General features: G+C 47.8%; 1 protein-coding gene across 1 annotated transcript; it reads right to left on the reverse strand.

Moving 5' to 3' along the window:
* Positions 1-1,261: 1,261 nt before the first annotated feature.
* On the reverse strand, positions 1,262-13,738 carry cdk12 (cyclin dependent kinase 12). Its single transcript, XM_076752384.1, has 14 exons — positions 12,410-13,738; positions 10,419-11,093; positions 10,057-10,236; positions 9,826-9,965; positions 9,542-9,712; positions 8,807-8,996; positions 7,887-7,943; positions 7,500-7,601; positions 6,510-6,587; positions 6,279-6,395; positions 6,058-6,189; positions 5,662-5,885; positions 4,688-5,110; positions 1,262-2,980 (listed from the first exon to the last, which is right to left on the reverse strand). Exons 1-14 carry the CDS (start codon positions 13,588-13,590, stop codon positions 2,565-2,567), a joined length of 4,086 nt encoding a protein of 1,361 aa, XP_076608499.1. The 5' UTR covers positions 13,591-13,738; the 3' UTR covers positions 1,262-2,564.
* Between the last annotated feature and the right edge of the window lie 332 nt (positions 13,739-14,070).

Below are 14,070 nucleotides of genomic sequence, written 5' to 3' on the forward strand. Positions count from 1 at the left end.
CAGAATCACTGTAGCTGACAGCAAAGCGGCGGCATCCAAAATGGAGGCTCCATTTTGAATGCCGCCGCCGTCGCCCGTCTCTGCCATGGCGAGTGCGTGCTTCAGACTGGCAGCATGGCACATTTATGGGCATTCCCCATAAGGTGCCTTTCTGATTGATGGCACAGCCTCGCGCACCTCCCTCTCCTCAGTCCTCAGTCCTGATTTATTCGTCTAGTCTCTGTGACTTGGCACTGGCATTGCCCACTACTACTCCTGTGGAAACTCCCTGTGGGCACATTCACTATTATTTGGAGTCCCGATGGGTAAAAGCATCAGACAGAAGCATACATGTACACACACACACACACACACACGCTGCACCGTCTCATCTCACCCACACTGGGCTTGTGCTAGAGGGCAGGTGAGCCTCCCACCGCCTCCACTCTGAAAGGATCTCTCACCCAGAGGGCTCAGCTGCTTGGTGGGCCAGAGGGGTAAGCGGCTCTGTAAGCCTGCCAAGTGAGGAAACCGGTCTGGGTATGCATGAGGCGCACACACGAACACACATGCAAGCGTGCGCACACACACACAGCCGGTCTGCATGAACCTCGCAGGCTTCTGTGTTTGCCAATCTGCAGTTTATGATCCTTGTCTGCCTGTCAGGAGCTTCATAAAGAGATCAACCCAAGTGGTGAAGGAATCGACACCTAAACAAGATTGATGCATAGAGAGCACTTCACACGCCGCCCGACAGCAGACGGATCATACGTCTGCGAAAAGAGAAGATGACATACAACAGATTGCATGTTACTGACAATGACACAATCTTAAATAATGAAAAAGCACAAAAGGACGACAACTGAATTCACAAATAACCAGCAAAATATCTAACTTTCTAAAATATTTTTCACATTTAAGATGTAGTTATGCATGCTTTTTCTGATTTTTTGCCTTTCTAGAACTTGATTATTACTGAATCATGTGTACTTTTAATTCAGTCTCTTTACGTTTGTCCATGTGTGATCAATGACCTTCCTCGTTTGGTCTGTTTCGAGTCAAAGCAGCCTGCAGAATGAAAAGGAGCTAACATGAGATCTGACATCATGGCAGTTGTAAGAAAGACTACAAACCTGCTGTGTAACTTCTCAGCTTGGATCAGGCTTAGCTGAGGCCTGACTGTGAGGACTTCCTGTAGTTTGAGCTGCAGCGTGAGTGAATGCCTGCCATCTAGTGGCCGCTTCGCAGAAACATTCAGAAAGGCCAGGAGAGACGACTCAGCTGGTCGCATAACTTCCTTTAATAAACTGAACCAACAAAACACATATTACAAAATATTTTTTTTTCCTTTTTACAGACAGGTGAAACCATTTCTCCTCCCTTTCCTTTTCCAACCGAAAAAAAAAAAAAAAAGCAAACAGAACCATAGACCATTACTTTTTTAAGCGGGTATCATCTTCTTCATGTAGAAAATAACTTCACCCAAAAAAGAAAGAAAAAAAAAAAAAGAAGCTTTTGTTGCACAAGTCGGCAGGGAGGCGGCCACATGTTAAACGAGGCTTTGAGGGCCCACCAGGAAAAGCCGGAAAAGTCAGTTTCTGTGAGTGTGTATATATGCTTCTAGCTTTATACTTCAGCTGGCAGAACAGCGTGTGCATTCTGGAGCAGTTGATCATAATGTAGTGGTTTAATCCATATTTGAGACAGAGGAGTGAGTACTACAGGCTCAGGCTCGTTACGACACAGGTTTGATTTAAGTAAAGGAAGGAAAATCTTCACGTGGGCCGAGAGCACGTCGCAGTTCAGTAGGACTGATGAGAGAGAATACAATATGGAACAGCCTTTGGATAATATGGGAAAAAAAAATGTGTTTTTTTTTTTTAGATGTACACTGTTGTAGGTGCCATCCAAAGCAGAAACTTAACCCACACTTCCCCACTAGGCTGAGATCATTCAGGGGTCGCTGGGGTCACAAAGGAGGCACAAGGGAGGGGGAGCTAGCCAGCATGTAAGGTTTAATGGGAAACTCAAAGTCCTCCAGAGTTCTTATCAGTGCGCTCACTGCCTCAAATACACCCACACACACGGTATTTTAGCTTCGGCTAATCTTCCACTTCATCCCAGCCGCACAGTGACTCCACTCTGCCAAAACACTGATAACTCTAGTTAGAAGCGGGCACTGCAGTGGACGTGACAATCATTCGTTTTGGAAGAAAAATATCACAGTTGCTTTCGAAGTTGAGTGTCAAGCTGCGTGGCACTCAATTTGGAAGCTTAACTTCATTCAAGTCAGGACAGCAAAGAGCAAGGGACCGCAGGTGGCGACCGTCCCTGACAGGACTGTTCAGACCAACCCCAGCTCCCTCCGACAGCACGACAGCTTGTTCAGCGGGCAGCGACGTCGACCTGAAAAGGCCCTTAATCTCTTTCTTTCAGACATTCATTTTCATAATCTTTGATTAAACTTTAGCTACCTGCTCATCGTCCAGTGAGTCATAATCTGCATTCTTCCCCTGCCTTTCCCTTCAGGCCAGGGAGCTGGAGCCATCCCAAGATACCTCTCTGTCTCACCGGGGGATTGAGGGTCAGCGAGCAGCTCCGTGGGAAAAGCGGAGGTCCTGGTCTTTAGGGAACTGCGCTGCAGCGGTAGGAGCAGCAGTCACGAGTCCTGCTGGGGCCTCAGCCGCAGCTGAGGGTTTCGGCGGAGAGTCTGCAACCCAGGGGGGAGGCGGCTGCCCCCGGGCCGGAGCGTCCACAGCAGGAGAGGGGTCCTTGCTGCGCTGAGGGGCCCCCGCTTCTGAGTCCTGCTGAGAGATGAGCTGGAGCAAGGCGGCGGCCACGGCCGGGCTGATGTCCTGGCTGGGTTGGGTTTCGGACCCGGCTTGCTGGGCGTTTCCGAGGAGGAGAGCCGACGGAGGTGGGCCTGGTGGAGAAGGTGGACGCTGCTCGCCAGATGGCACCTGGTTGGCCCCAAGCTGTTGCCTTTTTGATGCTGCAGCATCTGAAGGGGCCAAATGGGACAGAGGACAAAACATTAGCTATCAAAGCCAATCAGGCATTCAAAGTTTAACTTAAACATGTGGACCATCTATACAATAACCCTCCACCCTATTTGTCCTCTTCTCTTTCTAATTTGCTTTTACAGAGAAAACGTAAAATGCACCTGACAGGGAGTTTCACAATGTGGACATTCCTACTGTCACCATGAGAGGGAGGCAGAGCGCTAAGTGTTCCTTCACATCAAGGATAATTCAGCACCATCAGCAGGACATAGATGAAATATGTCAGCGTCTCTGCAGTGAAGTTCACTTTGTTAACCTCACATGGTGCAATAAAGTTAGAAATACTCAGAGCTTCAAATAAAGATCCGTCTGGCCTGTGGAAGATCTACACTTCAGGTGTAATAAACCTCAGTGTTGAAAATGGAGAAATGCTTTATTTTAATGTGACTCGTCATTACCTTAAAGAAACTTTATTAAACACAGTTAAACTTTTTTTTTTTTTTTTTACTATGTGGTGCAAAACTTTACCAATATAACTGCATGAATTTATGCAGAACAGATGCAGCTGGATTTGTTTTCACTCCACCTTAAACAAAAGGAAAAATGCAGGAACTTGGTGAGAAAACATTAGGAGGGGCATGTAGAGCTGGATGAACAGAAAGGGTGACTTATGCAGGAGGTTTTTTTTAGCATTATAAAGGTCAGGGCAAGGTCACTAAACCAGGTTAGTCCAATCGTTTTCCAGTCTACAGCAGCGCAAGGCCAACCAAGGCCAGACGCCTTTCAGTGGCCTTGACAGAGGAAATAACCAGAAGAAAACAGGTCTGTTAGCATTCCAGTGTCAGCAGCATACCCAACAGTTTTATTCAACTTGCTAATCACATCCTTGAACTAATATCTGAGTCAGAGTGAACAGTTAAAAACGAACCAAAAAAAAAAAAAATGTGTGACAAATCAAAATCAAAAGAAACACATGCAGGTGAGGTCTATAGATTCAAAACATTTATTTTCACTTGATAATTTATTAGACTTTCTTCATAAAAAGGCTGACATTACAGACTGTTTAAAGCGACATTGCTTCTGTGAAGAATCCATGACACCTGCTTTTATAATGAAAATGAAGTGCGGGAGAGAAAACACGTGTGGAGATGGGACAGATATAGAAACAAAGGCTGTGAGAAAGAAACAAGGAAGAGGGAGAAACGTGGAAGGGAACAACACAGGGTGAACTTCTCCATTCACTCAAATCAATAATACTACACTTCCTATTGTTTATTGAGTACACCGGTGAGCGACGTCCACCTGCAACAAACCTTCGCCTGGTCACATGACGACAAACGCTCCACAGACATTTTGAAAGGTTTCTCTTCTGCGTCTTTCAGGGGTGAGGTGGTAAAAGGGGCGATAATGTGTGTGTGTGTGTGTGTGTGTGTGTGTGTGTGTGTGTTTAAGGAATGTCAGGGGTAAAAGAAGGGGTGGAGGATGCATGATAAGTCTAACAGCCCGATTTATTTGGTTAATTGATCATTTTGTTGATTTCATCAGGTAGCCTAGAATGTAATCAATTTGATATACAGGAATTTTGAGTTCCAAAACTTCTGTTTGTTCTCTGCCCTGCTCCCCTCACTCTTCAGTTCCCAGTGATTTCCACGTGAACCTGGTTCCCCCTTTTTTCTACACCCTCTAAAGACTAAATCCGGACTTGCCCTTGCGATCAGTAGTCGAGGCAGACGAATCGCGCGTTAGTGCCTCCTCTGATTGGACGCCATTGCTCTCATCGCCTTGCTCCTCAGTTTGTGGCTTGATGATGTGGCCCAAAATGAGAGCCAGCAGGTTGGCCTGGTCTTCCTGGCTGAGCGGCGGGTCTCCGGATGTTGGCGAGAGTTCCTGGGGTTCAGGAGGCGGCTCTGGGGGCTGGGACCTGGCAGCAGACTGGGCCTGGTCCTCTGGAGCCCCCTGGTGGTCAGAGGCCTCAGTCAGGGCAGACAACGTCTGGCTGAGAGTCTCCGGGTTGGAGAGGTTGAGGAGCTGCGCCACCTGGGGCAGGCTGAGGTCCGTCTGTCCCTGGAGGAGGTTCAGCAGCACCGCCAACTCTGCCTGGTTCAACTGTTCAGCAGCAGCGCCCAGGCCTGGACACACACATTCACACACAATACTGAAACATTTAACAAACATTAAAAAAAAAAATCCTCACTGGTTCCAATACCTTGACTTCGATGCCGTTCCTGAAAGATACTTTATAAAGTCCATTTTAACACAAAGAAAACAACATTCCTCATTCTGGTACAATCACTCACTTCAAAGGAGGAGCAGCAGGAAACTGTTCTGTCTCTGTGCACTTTACTCAAACTGGACAGCTACACTGTTAGCTGCACTGGACTAACTAACAAGCAGCACTAAGTCTACAGAGTTATCTATGCACATAAGCGACTGAGGGGTTAAAAAAAAAAAGGTGAGCCCCGTCTCCGGGCATTCCTGCATGCTTCTGTGATGTGTAATGTTAGACAGCCAATCACCAGCATTATGAGATCTTGGTACGAGAATGCTGCATGCTTATTAGCTCACTGACAATGAGTATTGAAGCAATGTGGTCGTTGCCATAAAAGTATCAAAGTTCGATGCCCAGCTCCATCCATTCATGAGTGTTTCTGCTCAAATGCCTGTGGGAGGCAGCTGTTACCTGACAGCTCGCTGTCTGAGTTGGCTGTGGAAGGCGGTTTTCCTGGTGGAGGCGGCGGGGCTCCAGCCGGGCTGTTTTGGGGCCGGCTGTTCTCTGCGCTGGAGGTCCCCGTCGGATCCTTACGGGGCACTTTGGGCGCAGGCACATCCTCGGGCAGCCCGCTCTGACGCGCACGCCGTCTCTTCTTACTCCACAGCTCGTGGCAGTCCTGGTGGTGAGGCAGACTGGAGACGCAGCGGGTAGACAGAGTTACAGCACAGGCATGAATTAAAAATCTGTAACCAGGCATTACAAAACTTAAATGTCACGAATAAGATCTATGAGAAATCAAAAGCACCCTCAGTGTGCATTCAAAATCTCACATTGGAAAAAAATATCTAAAGCAGGGCTACTGACTCTGGTGGCGGCATCTTGCTGGGCTCAACATCACACAGGAAGTCACTGTTAAGAGCCTGCTCCGATGTGCAGCGGCGTGCAGGGTCGAGGGTCAGCATTCGGTCCAGCAAGTCCAGAGCAGAAGAGGGTAAACTGCGTAGAAGGGGAGAGATTTTTCAACTGTAGAAACAGTCAAAGGGACTATCAGAGCTCTTCTGGGGCAGTGCAGCACGGCTACATACAAGGCAAACTCCTCCCGTAGCCGCCGTCTGTACTGCTTCTTGGGTTTCATGGTGTTGAAGAGGGGGAGTTTAATGACGTCAGGCCAGACTGCAGGACAGGGACTCCCACACAGGCGGCTGCAGGAAATGACAGTGGGAGGCAAACATGGGGTCAGTGACGAGGAACAGATGAGGGATGAAGACTGTCATGGTTAGTACTTGAGGTGCTGTGGTGAGGAAAGGGCCGCCTACCTGATGAGCTCCAACTGCAGAAGCTCCTGGTTGGCCTGGAAGATGGGCTTCTTGGTAAAGAGCTCTCCCAGAATACACCTGTGCCACGGCAGAGAACGGGTGAAGGCAGTGAGAAAATACACTCACACTTTCCAGTTTTAAGCTAAGTTTAATACACAAAGTGTGAATGTCGCCCAGAGTCTCTGTCAGAGCAAGAAATCGTACTATTTCTGAACAGGATACATTTAGTACACATCCTCTAAGAAAGACTGTTTCCCTCTGACTGACGTGAGTTATCATAGAGAAGATACAGATGTGCATTTGAATAACAACTGTATGATTAGTGAAACTGTTCATAATTAATGTTGTTTTTTTTCCATACTGCTAGAAAAACAAACTATTTGCATAAACCAAGTTTGAATTTGGCAGCACAGCTGACAAGCACGAAGACAATCGAGCATCTTCCGCCTGACTGAGCTGAATTTGCCTCTTGGTGCTTCAGGATTAAAACATAACGGACTCAGTGTGCTGCAAACATCCAGGCTGCTCATCATGTAAGAAATACATTTACTTTCATGGCACAAAAAAGGTACTTTCAGTGCATCTTTATTTCTCAGAGTATCAAGCAGTGTTCAAGTTCAGGAGCTTCAGTCTAAAACTAGTGAGCTAACTAGCTAATAGGCATTCACCCTGCAACCATAAACAACAGCCTATCATGCACCAAACACCCAAGCAGCTAACTTATTGATGTATGATGGCATGTTTAACTGTCTTTTTCCATTAAATTGACGTGTATTCTTTGATTGATATCAGCAGAGCACTAGACCGGGCACTTTCTGCAAAGCTGCGTTCTTAATCATTCAAGTTCGACTAAAACGTCTAGTTGAGATTGACTGATATGACTAAAATGTTCACAGAAGGCAGAGTTTTAATCAACTAAAACATAAAAGAGGAAATAAAGCACATGTGGAGGAACAGACAGATGTGCTACCATGGCAGTATCACACTCACCCGCAGCTCCAAACATCAATGGCTGGCGAGTATCTCTCCTCTCCCAGCAGGAGCTCAGGGGGGCGGTACCATAGTGTGATTACTTTATTAGTGTACGGCCGACTGGGGGCAAAGAAAGAGAGAGGACACTGAGATCTGTGGCCCCTGAGAGCCCAAACACAAACATCTGAGCTTTCACTGGCTGGGATCTCTCTGAAGGACAACAACTTGACAGACACCACCATCTAGTGGAGATCCACGTTCACTGTGAGGTTTAATTACTTGCTTCAATTACCGTAAACAAATTTAACCGAGCATTTACATCACAGAGTCAAGCCCCGTGTAGGTCCCCGTGTAGTGCACACATCCAAGAGGAAAATACGTAGCTGCTGAACACTCTCGTCTTACCTTTCCTCTGAATTGTAAAGCCGGGCCAAACCAAAGTCAGCCAGTTTGATCTGACCTCTGTACGAAGAAGCAGATAACAGAAGTCCGAGATTAGGAGCAACAGTGCAGCATGACAGTCAACAACTACAAACTACTGTGAACCACAGTATCTAAACCTGAACAAGACATTATACCTGCACTCATGTGCCTGAGCCAGACGGCTTGTTTTGAATAGCTGCTTTTCATTTAAACAAGACGACATTATGAAACCTGTTATAACTGGATATATTCAAATCAGATCAAGCTTTTCTTTATTGTCTGCTTCAGAAACACTGTTACAAACATCAGCTCATGAACACTGGAGCTGAATGAAAACGGCACGCTGCACTTTGAGAAGGCAAAAGCCAAACCAATGAAGTCATTGGTCAAACTCAGCAAGCGTCAGGACAGGTGTGGCAACAAATGTCCAAACTCCAAGAGTCTATTTACAGCCAGCTGTACTCTCTAAACTCTAAATGCTCCACACATTTTCAGCTACTTTTATTAGCATCTTAGCTACGACAGCTAGTTAAGCTACGTCTTCCCTCGCATCCTGTCGTGTTTGCAGATTGAATGCAGACTGAGCAAGCATTAAATTAGCAGTGAGGTAATTGGCTTTGCTGCTGAGACAAACTGAAAAACATTCATTCTGATCATTAAAGTTAGCGTTTAGACTGTATTTACAGACTGCAGCTGCATGTAAATGATGTTCCAACTTAGTGATGCGGATAATGCTGCATTATAGCAGGCACTGTTAATGTCGACTTGTCTAAGTGGATCAGAGCTTCTGAAGTAAACAAACACATGAATAAACAAGATGCAGGTGATACGGATGCATCAAAATTCACCTGAAACAGCGGCGACTGCTAAACAGCTCCTGCACATGACATACCGCCCCTTACCTGTTGTTGAGCAGTATGTTGGAGCATTTGATGTCTCTGTGAAGGAAGTTGTTCTTATGGCAGTAGTCCAGACCTTCCATCAGCTGGCGCATGAAGCTGCGGATGTGCTCGTGGGAGAACTGGACCAGGCCCGACTCCAGCAGGCCCATCAGGTCGTGGTCCATGTACTCAAACACCAGGTAAAAAGCACCTACGAAGAGAGAAATGACGTATTCACAAATCAGAAACACGACCGTACGCACACGAGCCACAAGTCTGGAGGTTGGAGAAGTGGCCATGTGATGATTCACTACTGCTTTAAACTGAGTTATTAAGGTTTGTTCATATTGGTAATGTTTGCAAAACCTTATCTGTTCCTTGTACCTAACTACGGCTCGGTATTCATCACTTTAAATAAGGTCTACAACCTGGTAGACAGATTTTAAGTTGATCTGGTAGGATTCAATCACTGCAAGTTTGCTGCGATTTATTTATATCATTGACTGAGTTGATATTTTTAACTGTACATGAACTTAAATGTGTGAGTTTTGACTGACTATCGAAATCAAAACAAAAACTTCTGCATACATCTGGCACTGATCTAATGTCACGTCACAGCTGCTGTTTCAACTTTGACAGCTGATGGAAAACATTACAACATATCTGAAAGTCTCTCACAGCAGTTTTCGGCTCCATATGCTAACTGTTATTCTCCCATATTACCCAACCCTGGGACATCGTTTCTAAGCCTCTTACCTTTGTCCTTTTTGAAGTCGAGAGCATCCTGCTTGTCAGTGACAATCTCCTTCATGTTGACAACACTGCAGTGTTTGAGCTGCCGCAGGATCTTGATCTCTCTAATGGCTGTGATTGGGAAACCCTCTTTTTCATTGTCCAAACGCACTTTCTTCAGAGCCACCAGTTCACCTGCCGAGTTGAAAGAGTATTTAAAGAACCAGTCAAAACGAGGATTCGGTCTCAGTTCTAATACGAAACATGTGAGTGCTACAGTGACTGAAGTCCAGGATTTATTCCCTTACCTGTGTCTTTGTCCTTGGCCTTGTACACTTGGCCATAGGTGCCTTCTCCTATGATGCCGATTATATCGAATTTATCTACACAGCGTTTTCCCCAGTCGCTCTGGGTGTGTTTGCGCTCGCCATATCGCGGGCAGCAAATCCTGTAAATCATCAGAGAGCAGAGCAGATTAGAGTTAATGTGGGATTAAGAAAAGGAATATCGATAATAGGCGATTAATAAAAGAAACTGACTTTGGTCTCTTCTTAAGGGATGGCTGGGGTAGCGATGGAGGCTGGCGGATGGGGGACTGTGGGGGAGAGGAGTCACCTCCGGCCAGGGTGGGCGGTAACGGAAGGTCAATGAGCGATGGCCGGCTGCGAATTTCCTTCTCCTTCCTAGATGACCTCTGAGGAGGAGTGGACTTCTTTGGACTGAGAGTGCAAAACACAATAAAAAAGGTTTTAGAGAAGAGCGTGAGCCTGCAAGCTGCAGGTTTTAACCACAGAGGTGTCACTTTGATCCAGATGTGCGACATTAGCATTTTTTTTATAGCATAGCAATGATCATATATGACTTATACTGTATGTCTGTATCCATGCTGCAAGGTTCTCACCTGTCCTGAGCGTTTCCCAGCAGTGCAGGCGGTAAAGGCAGGGGGGGCAGAGTCGAGGTCTTGTGAAGCGGGGTCTGGCGGACGGGGCTGCGCGCAGGAACCGGAGCTGGTGACTTGGCCTGGGATGTGCTTGAGGGTGGAGGAGGCTGAATACCTGTTTCTGCTTGAGGTGGCGGTGGTGGAACCTGGCTGGCTGGACCAGGTGGCAGAGGAGGAGAAGGCTGAAGAGGAGGAGGTGCCGGAGAGGAGGTGGAGGAGGAAGGTAGAGGCGCAGTAACCTGATCTTCGCCACCGGGAGCATCCTGGGGTAACAACGCAGGCGGCGGAGGCAGAGGTTCTGCTACTGCTGCCGAGTCTCTTTCTGGCTGTGGAGCCTCAGCTTTAGTGGGCCGTAAGGCGGGTTTACGTGCTGGAGGAAGAGGGGAAGCGCCACCACTGGCACGAGCGGCCGCCTCAGCAGCCTGGCGTTCCTTCTTTCTTCGGGTCAGCTCTGCTCCCAGGCTGGAGTTGAGCGGCAGGCGAGACGAGGGAGGGGAGCGGCTTGTCGGCCGGCTGCTGTGGGAACTGCTGCCCGCTACACCAGAGGAAGTATGCCTCTTGCTACGGGAACGAGAGGAGGAGCGGCGAGAAGATGAGTAGTGCAGAGGAGAGCGACTCCTGGAACGGCCAGAGCGCCTAAACAAAAGAAAGCCATTTATAACAATGTCAAAAGCAACGTCATAACATCGATTCCACTGAGATTAAAACACGGTGCATGCTTTTTGAACATGTTTTAAAAGAGGAACAGAGTGGGTGGTAAGCAGAAACAACCTCTTCCATCGCAAAAGAAAATGGCCATTGATTCACATCATGAAGAAAACAAAACCACAAGGGTCTTTTGATATGGAGCATAACAGCAGCTAATATAGACATAAAGAAGGCACCAGTGAAAGAGCTCTCAGATCTAAAGGACTGATCTAAAGCTGATAGTGATACAGCTCGTTCTCCGTCTTGTTTGTCTTTCCTAGCTCACATTTGCTTTGACTCCGTTCCAGTCACAGACGAACGCCACTGTTTTCCTCAAAATAAACAGGAAAATTCTGAACAACCAGGCAAATTGAGAACATTTATTCTTGAAGACATTTCGAGACTCCTCAAGGCTTTGTTGTTCTGCTGGTCTAGATAATAACCCGCCGACTGCAGAGTAGAATTTCACCTCACAAGGTGCAGCTCTACTCCTTCAACCTTGGCAATGAGCAGAAATGATGGCTGGCTTTGCACAATGTGCGGATAATATGAGCATGACATTATACGTGGAAATACAACCTCATTATATGAGCTATAAAACATGTTTCATTATGTTCTCACCACCAGGGACCAGGTTTTTTTTAAAGTTGCCTTTCACTTGCCTTTAAAAAAAGACAATGGCTTATATCTACGCACAACTCAAACGTAATCATCAAAGAAGAAGAACCTGCTGATGATGTGAAAGGCTCAAAACAGGGCCGCCGTGCACTAACCCTCATGGTGGCCAAAGCTCATGGTTTACTGATATTCTTCAATGCAAAATTCAATTACTGAAGGTAAACTATGATAGCACACGCCTGTCTTGACACCACCTCGATCCTTAACGTCGTCGTCCTCAGGCTTTTGTAAATGTTATGTCAGGCAAAGTTCAAGATGGAGACCATAGATCTTGACTAACAGCCAGCTCCCTCATTAAGTATTTTGCTGGAGGGTGGAGGGCGCCCAGTTCAACAGGTGTGCCTGATTTTAAACTTACAATGCAGGTTGCATCTAAGAGCCCAACAGGTGGTAAGCTGGATCATAAAACATCAGGATGTGTGTCAGGACACACACAAACACTACCAATGCTCGATGGTTAAAGTCAATGAATTTCAGTCAATGAAACACTCATCATGGCCTCTGATATTCAACACTTTCCCTATCAACATGTGCGTCTGAGCTATTTAACCTCCCAGAACTTATTCCCCAAAAGAGTTCCTACTCACCGAGACATGGGGCTGGTGCTGGAGGACCTGCGGTTACCATAGGGGCTGATGGAGCGTCTCCTTGAGTAGGGGCTGCTGTCCCGCTCGTAGCTGGAGGACCTGTGTCTGCTGCCGTAGGGGCTGTCCGATCTCTGCCTGCTGCGGCGAGACATGTCCGCGTAGGGACTGGGGCTCTGCTGGGACACCCTCCGACTGGAGTAGCTGTCATCCACCTGTTGCCCATACCCACCGCCCTGTGGACTCTCACTGCCGGCACCTCTTCTGGGACTGGGCGAAAGAGCAGAGCTGGTGCCTTTCCTCCGGGGGCTCCCCCTACTTGAAGACTTGCCCTTAGGGCTTGACTTGTGGCTCTTGGAGGACTTGCGGTGGCCCCTGTCTGCTCGGCTCCTCTGGGAGGCGCTGCGGCTGCCCTCCCCTCGGCCTTCTCGTCGCTGTTGCCGGTCTTTGCGGGACTTCCCTGAGCGGCTGCTCTCCTTGCTGCGAGATGAAGATGTGGAGGAAGTAGTGCTGCCTACACTGGCTGCAGGCTGTACCTGGGTGGAGAGCATCAGCTCCCCGCGTTTGGACTCACCCTCTGGCTGGATCTGGCGTTTGGATGAGGGGCCTGATGAGGGAGCCTTCTCTTTGCTCTTTCCAAAACTCCCTTTCTCACGGTCTTTGCTGCTCTTCTTCTTGTACCCACGGTCCTCATTCCCAGAGTCTCTAACTTTGTTTGGGTCCTTGGACTTCTTGCGGGAGTGCCTGTGCCCCCGGTTTTCTCTACCGCCTGCTTCTCTGTCGATATCGTCCCTATCGTAGTCTGGTGAGGGCTCCAGTCGGTCCGCGCCCCCCCTCTCAGAAGGCCTAGAGGACGGTGGGTCCGAGAAAGTGTCCGAGTCGGAGCTGATATCGTCGTACTCCACCAGAGGCTTCACCGTGTTTACACCAGGTGGCGCCGTATCGCCGAGGGCAAAATATTCGGGTCCCGGTGCCGCCGAGGGTTCCCGATTATGTTTGATTGACTTATGCCGTTTGCGTTTAGAAGAGGAAGAGGACATTGAAGGTTTTAACTGCACCTTGCCGTCTTTGCTCGTCTTGTCTCCGGCAGAGGTATGACTCGGGGCCTGGGTCTGGTGTGCCACACCGCTGGTGCTGGATTCCGGCTTCCTCTTGGTCCCATGGTGTCGGTCTGACCCAGGCATCCCTCACGCCGGCGTCGGTACCTCTCCTGCGACTGGGCCTCTGTGGTCCAGGCAATTCATTCACAGGAAAGCAGTAGCTACTTCAAATGTCAAAACAAAAGTGTTACTAAGCAGAAACAGGGCAAGAAAATACACAAAATAAACACACTAGGCCGCTCACGTCCAGTCCTCTTCAGTGCCAATTCATTCCATTGAGATCGCCATCATAGTTCGTCAATGGAGAAAAATGCCAAGCTGCTTTTCCAGTGCTGTAAAAGATGTACTTTGAAATAGTCTGTGAATGAAAAAGGTCCCAACCAAATATCGGAGAAGTGTGATGTCGTCTCCGTCTCAATTTAGCTAGCACCGCTAGCTAATGCTCAGCGGCTAGCGAGCTGACCCGTAAAAAAGAAAAAAGTCCCTTTGTGAAAGGTGTCCTTGTCCGGTGCCAAGTTAAGTAAAGGTGTTTTTATTCCACAGCATTACGGTCTTAGCATTCAG

Source organism: Chaetodon auriga, chromosome 16 (assembly GCF_051107435.1).
Source record: "Chaetodon auriga isolate fChaAug3 chromosome 16, fChaAug3.hap1, whole genome shotgun sequence".
Taxonomy (NCBI): Eukaryota; Metazoa; Chordata; class Actinopteri; order Chaetodontiformes; family Chaetodontidae; genus Chaetodon; species Chaetodon auriga.

Coding starts and splice junctions, on each gene's coding strand:
- cdk12 (XM_076752384.1), bottom strand. CDS start 13,590: ATGCCTGGGTCAGACCGACACCATGGGACCAAGAGGAAGCCGGAATCC. Junction 11,094..12,409: donor AGCACCAGCCCCATGTCTCG/GTGAGTAGGAAC, acceptor TCTTTTGTTTAG/GCGCTCTGGCCGTTCCAGGA. Junction 9,713..9,825: donor GGCCAAGGACAAAGACACAG/GTAAGGGAATAA, acceptor TCAACTCGGCAG/GTGAACTGGTGGCTCTGAAG.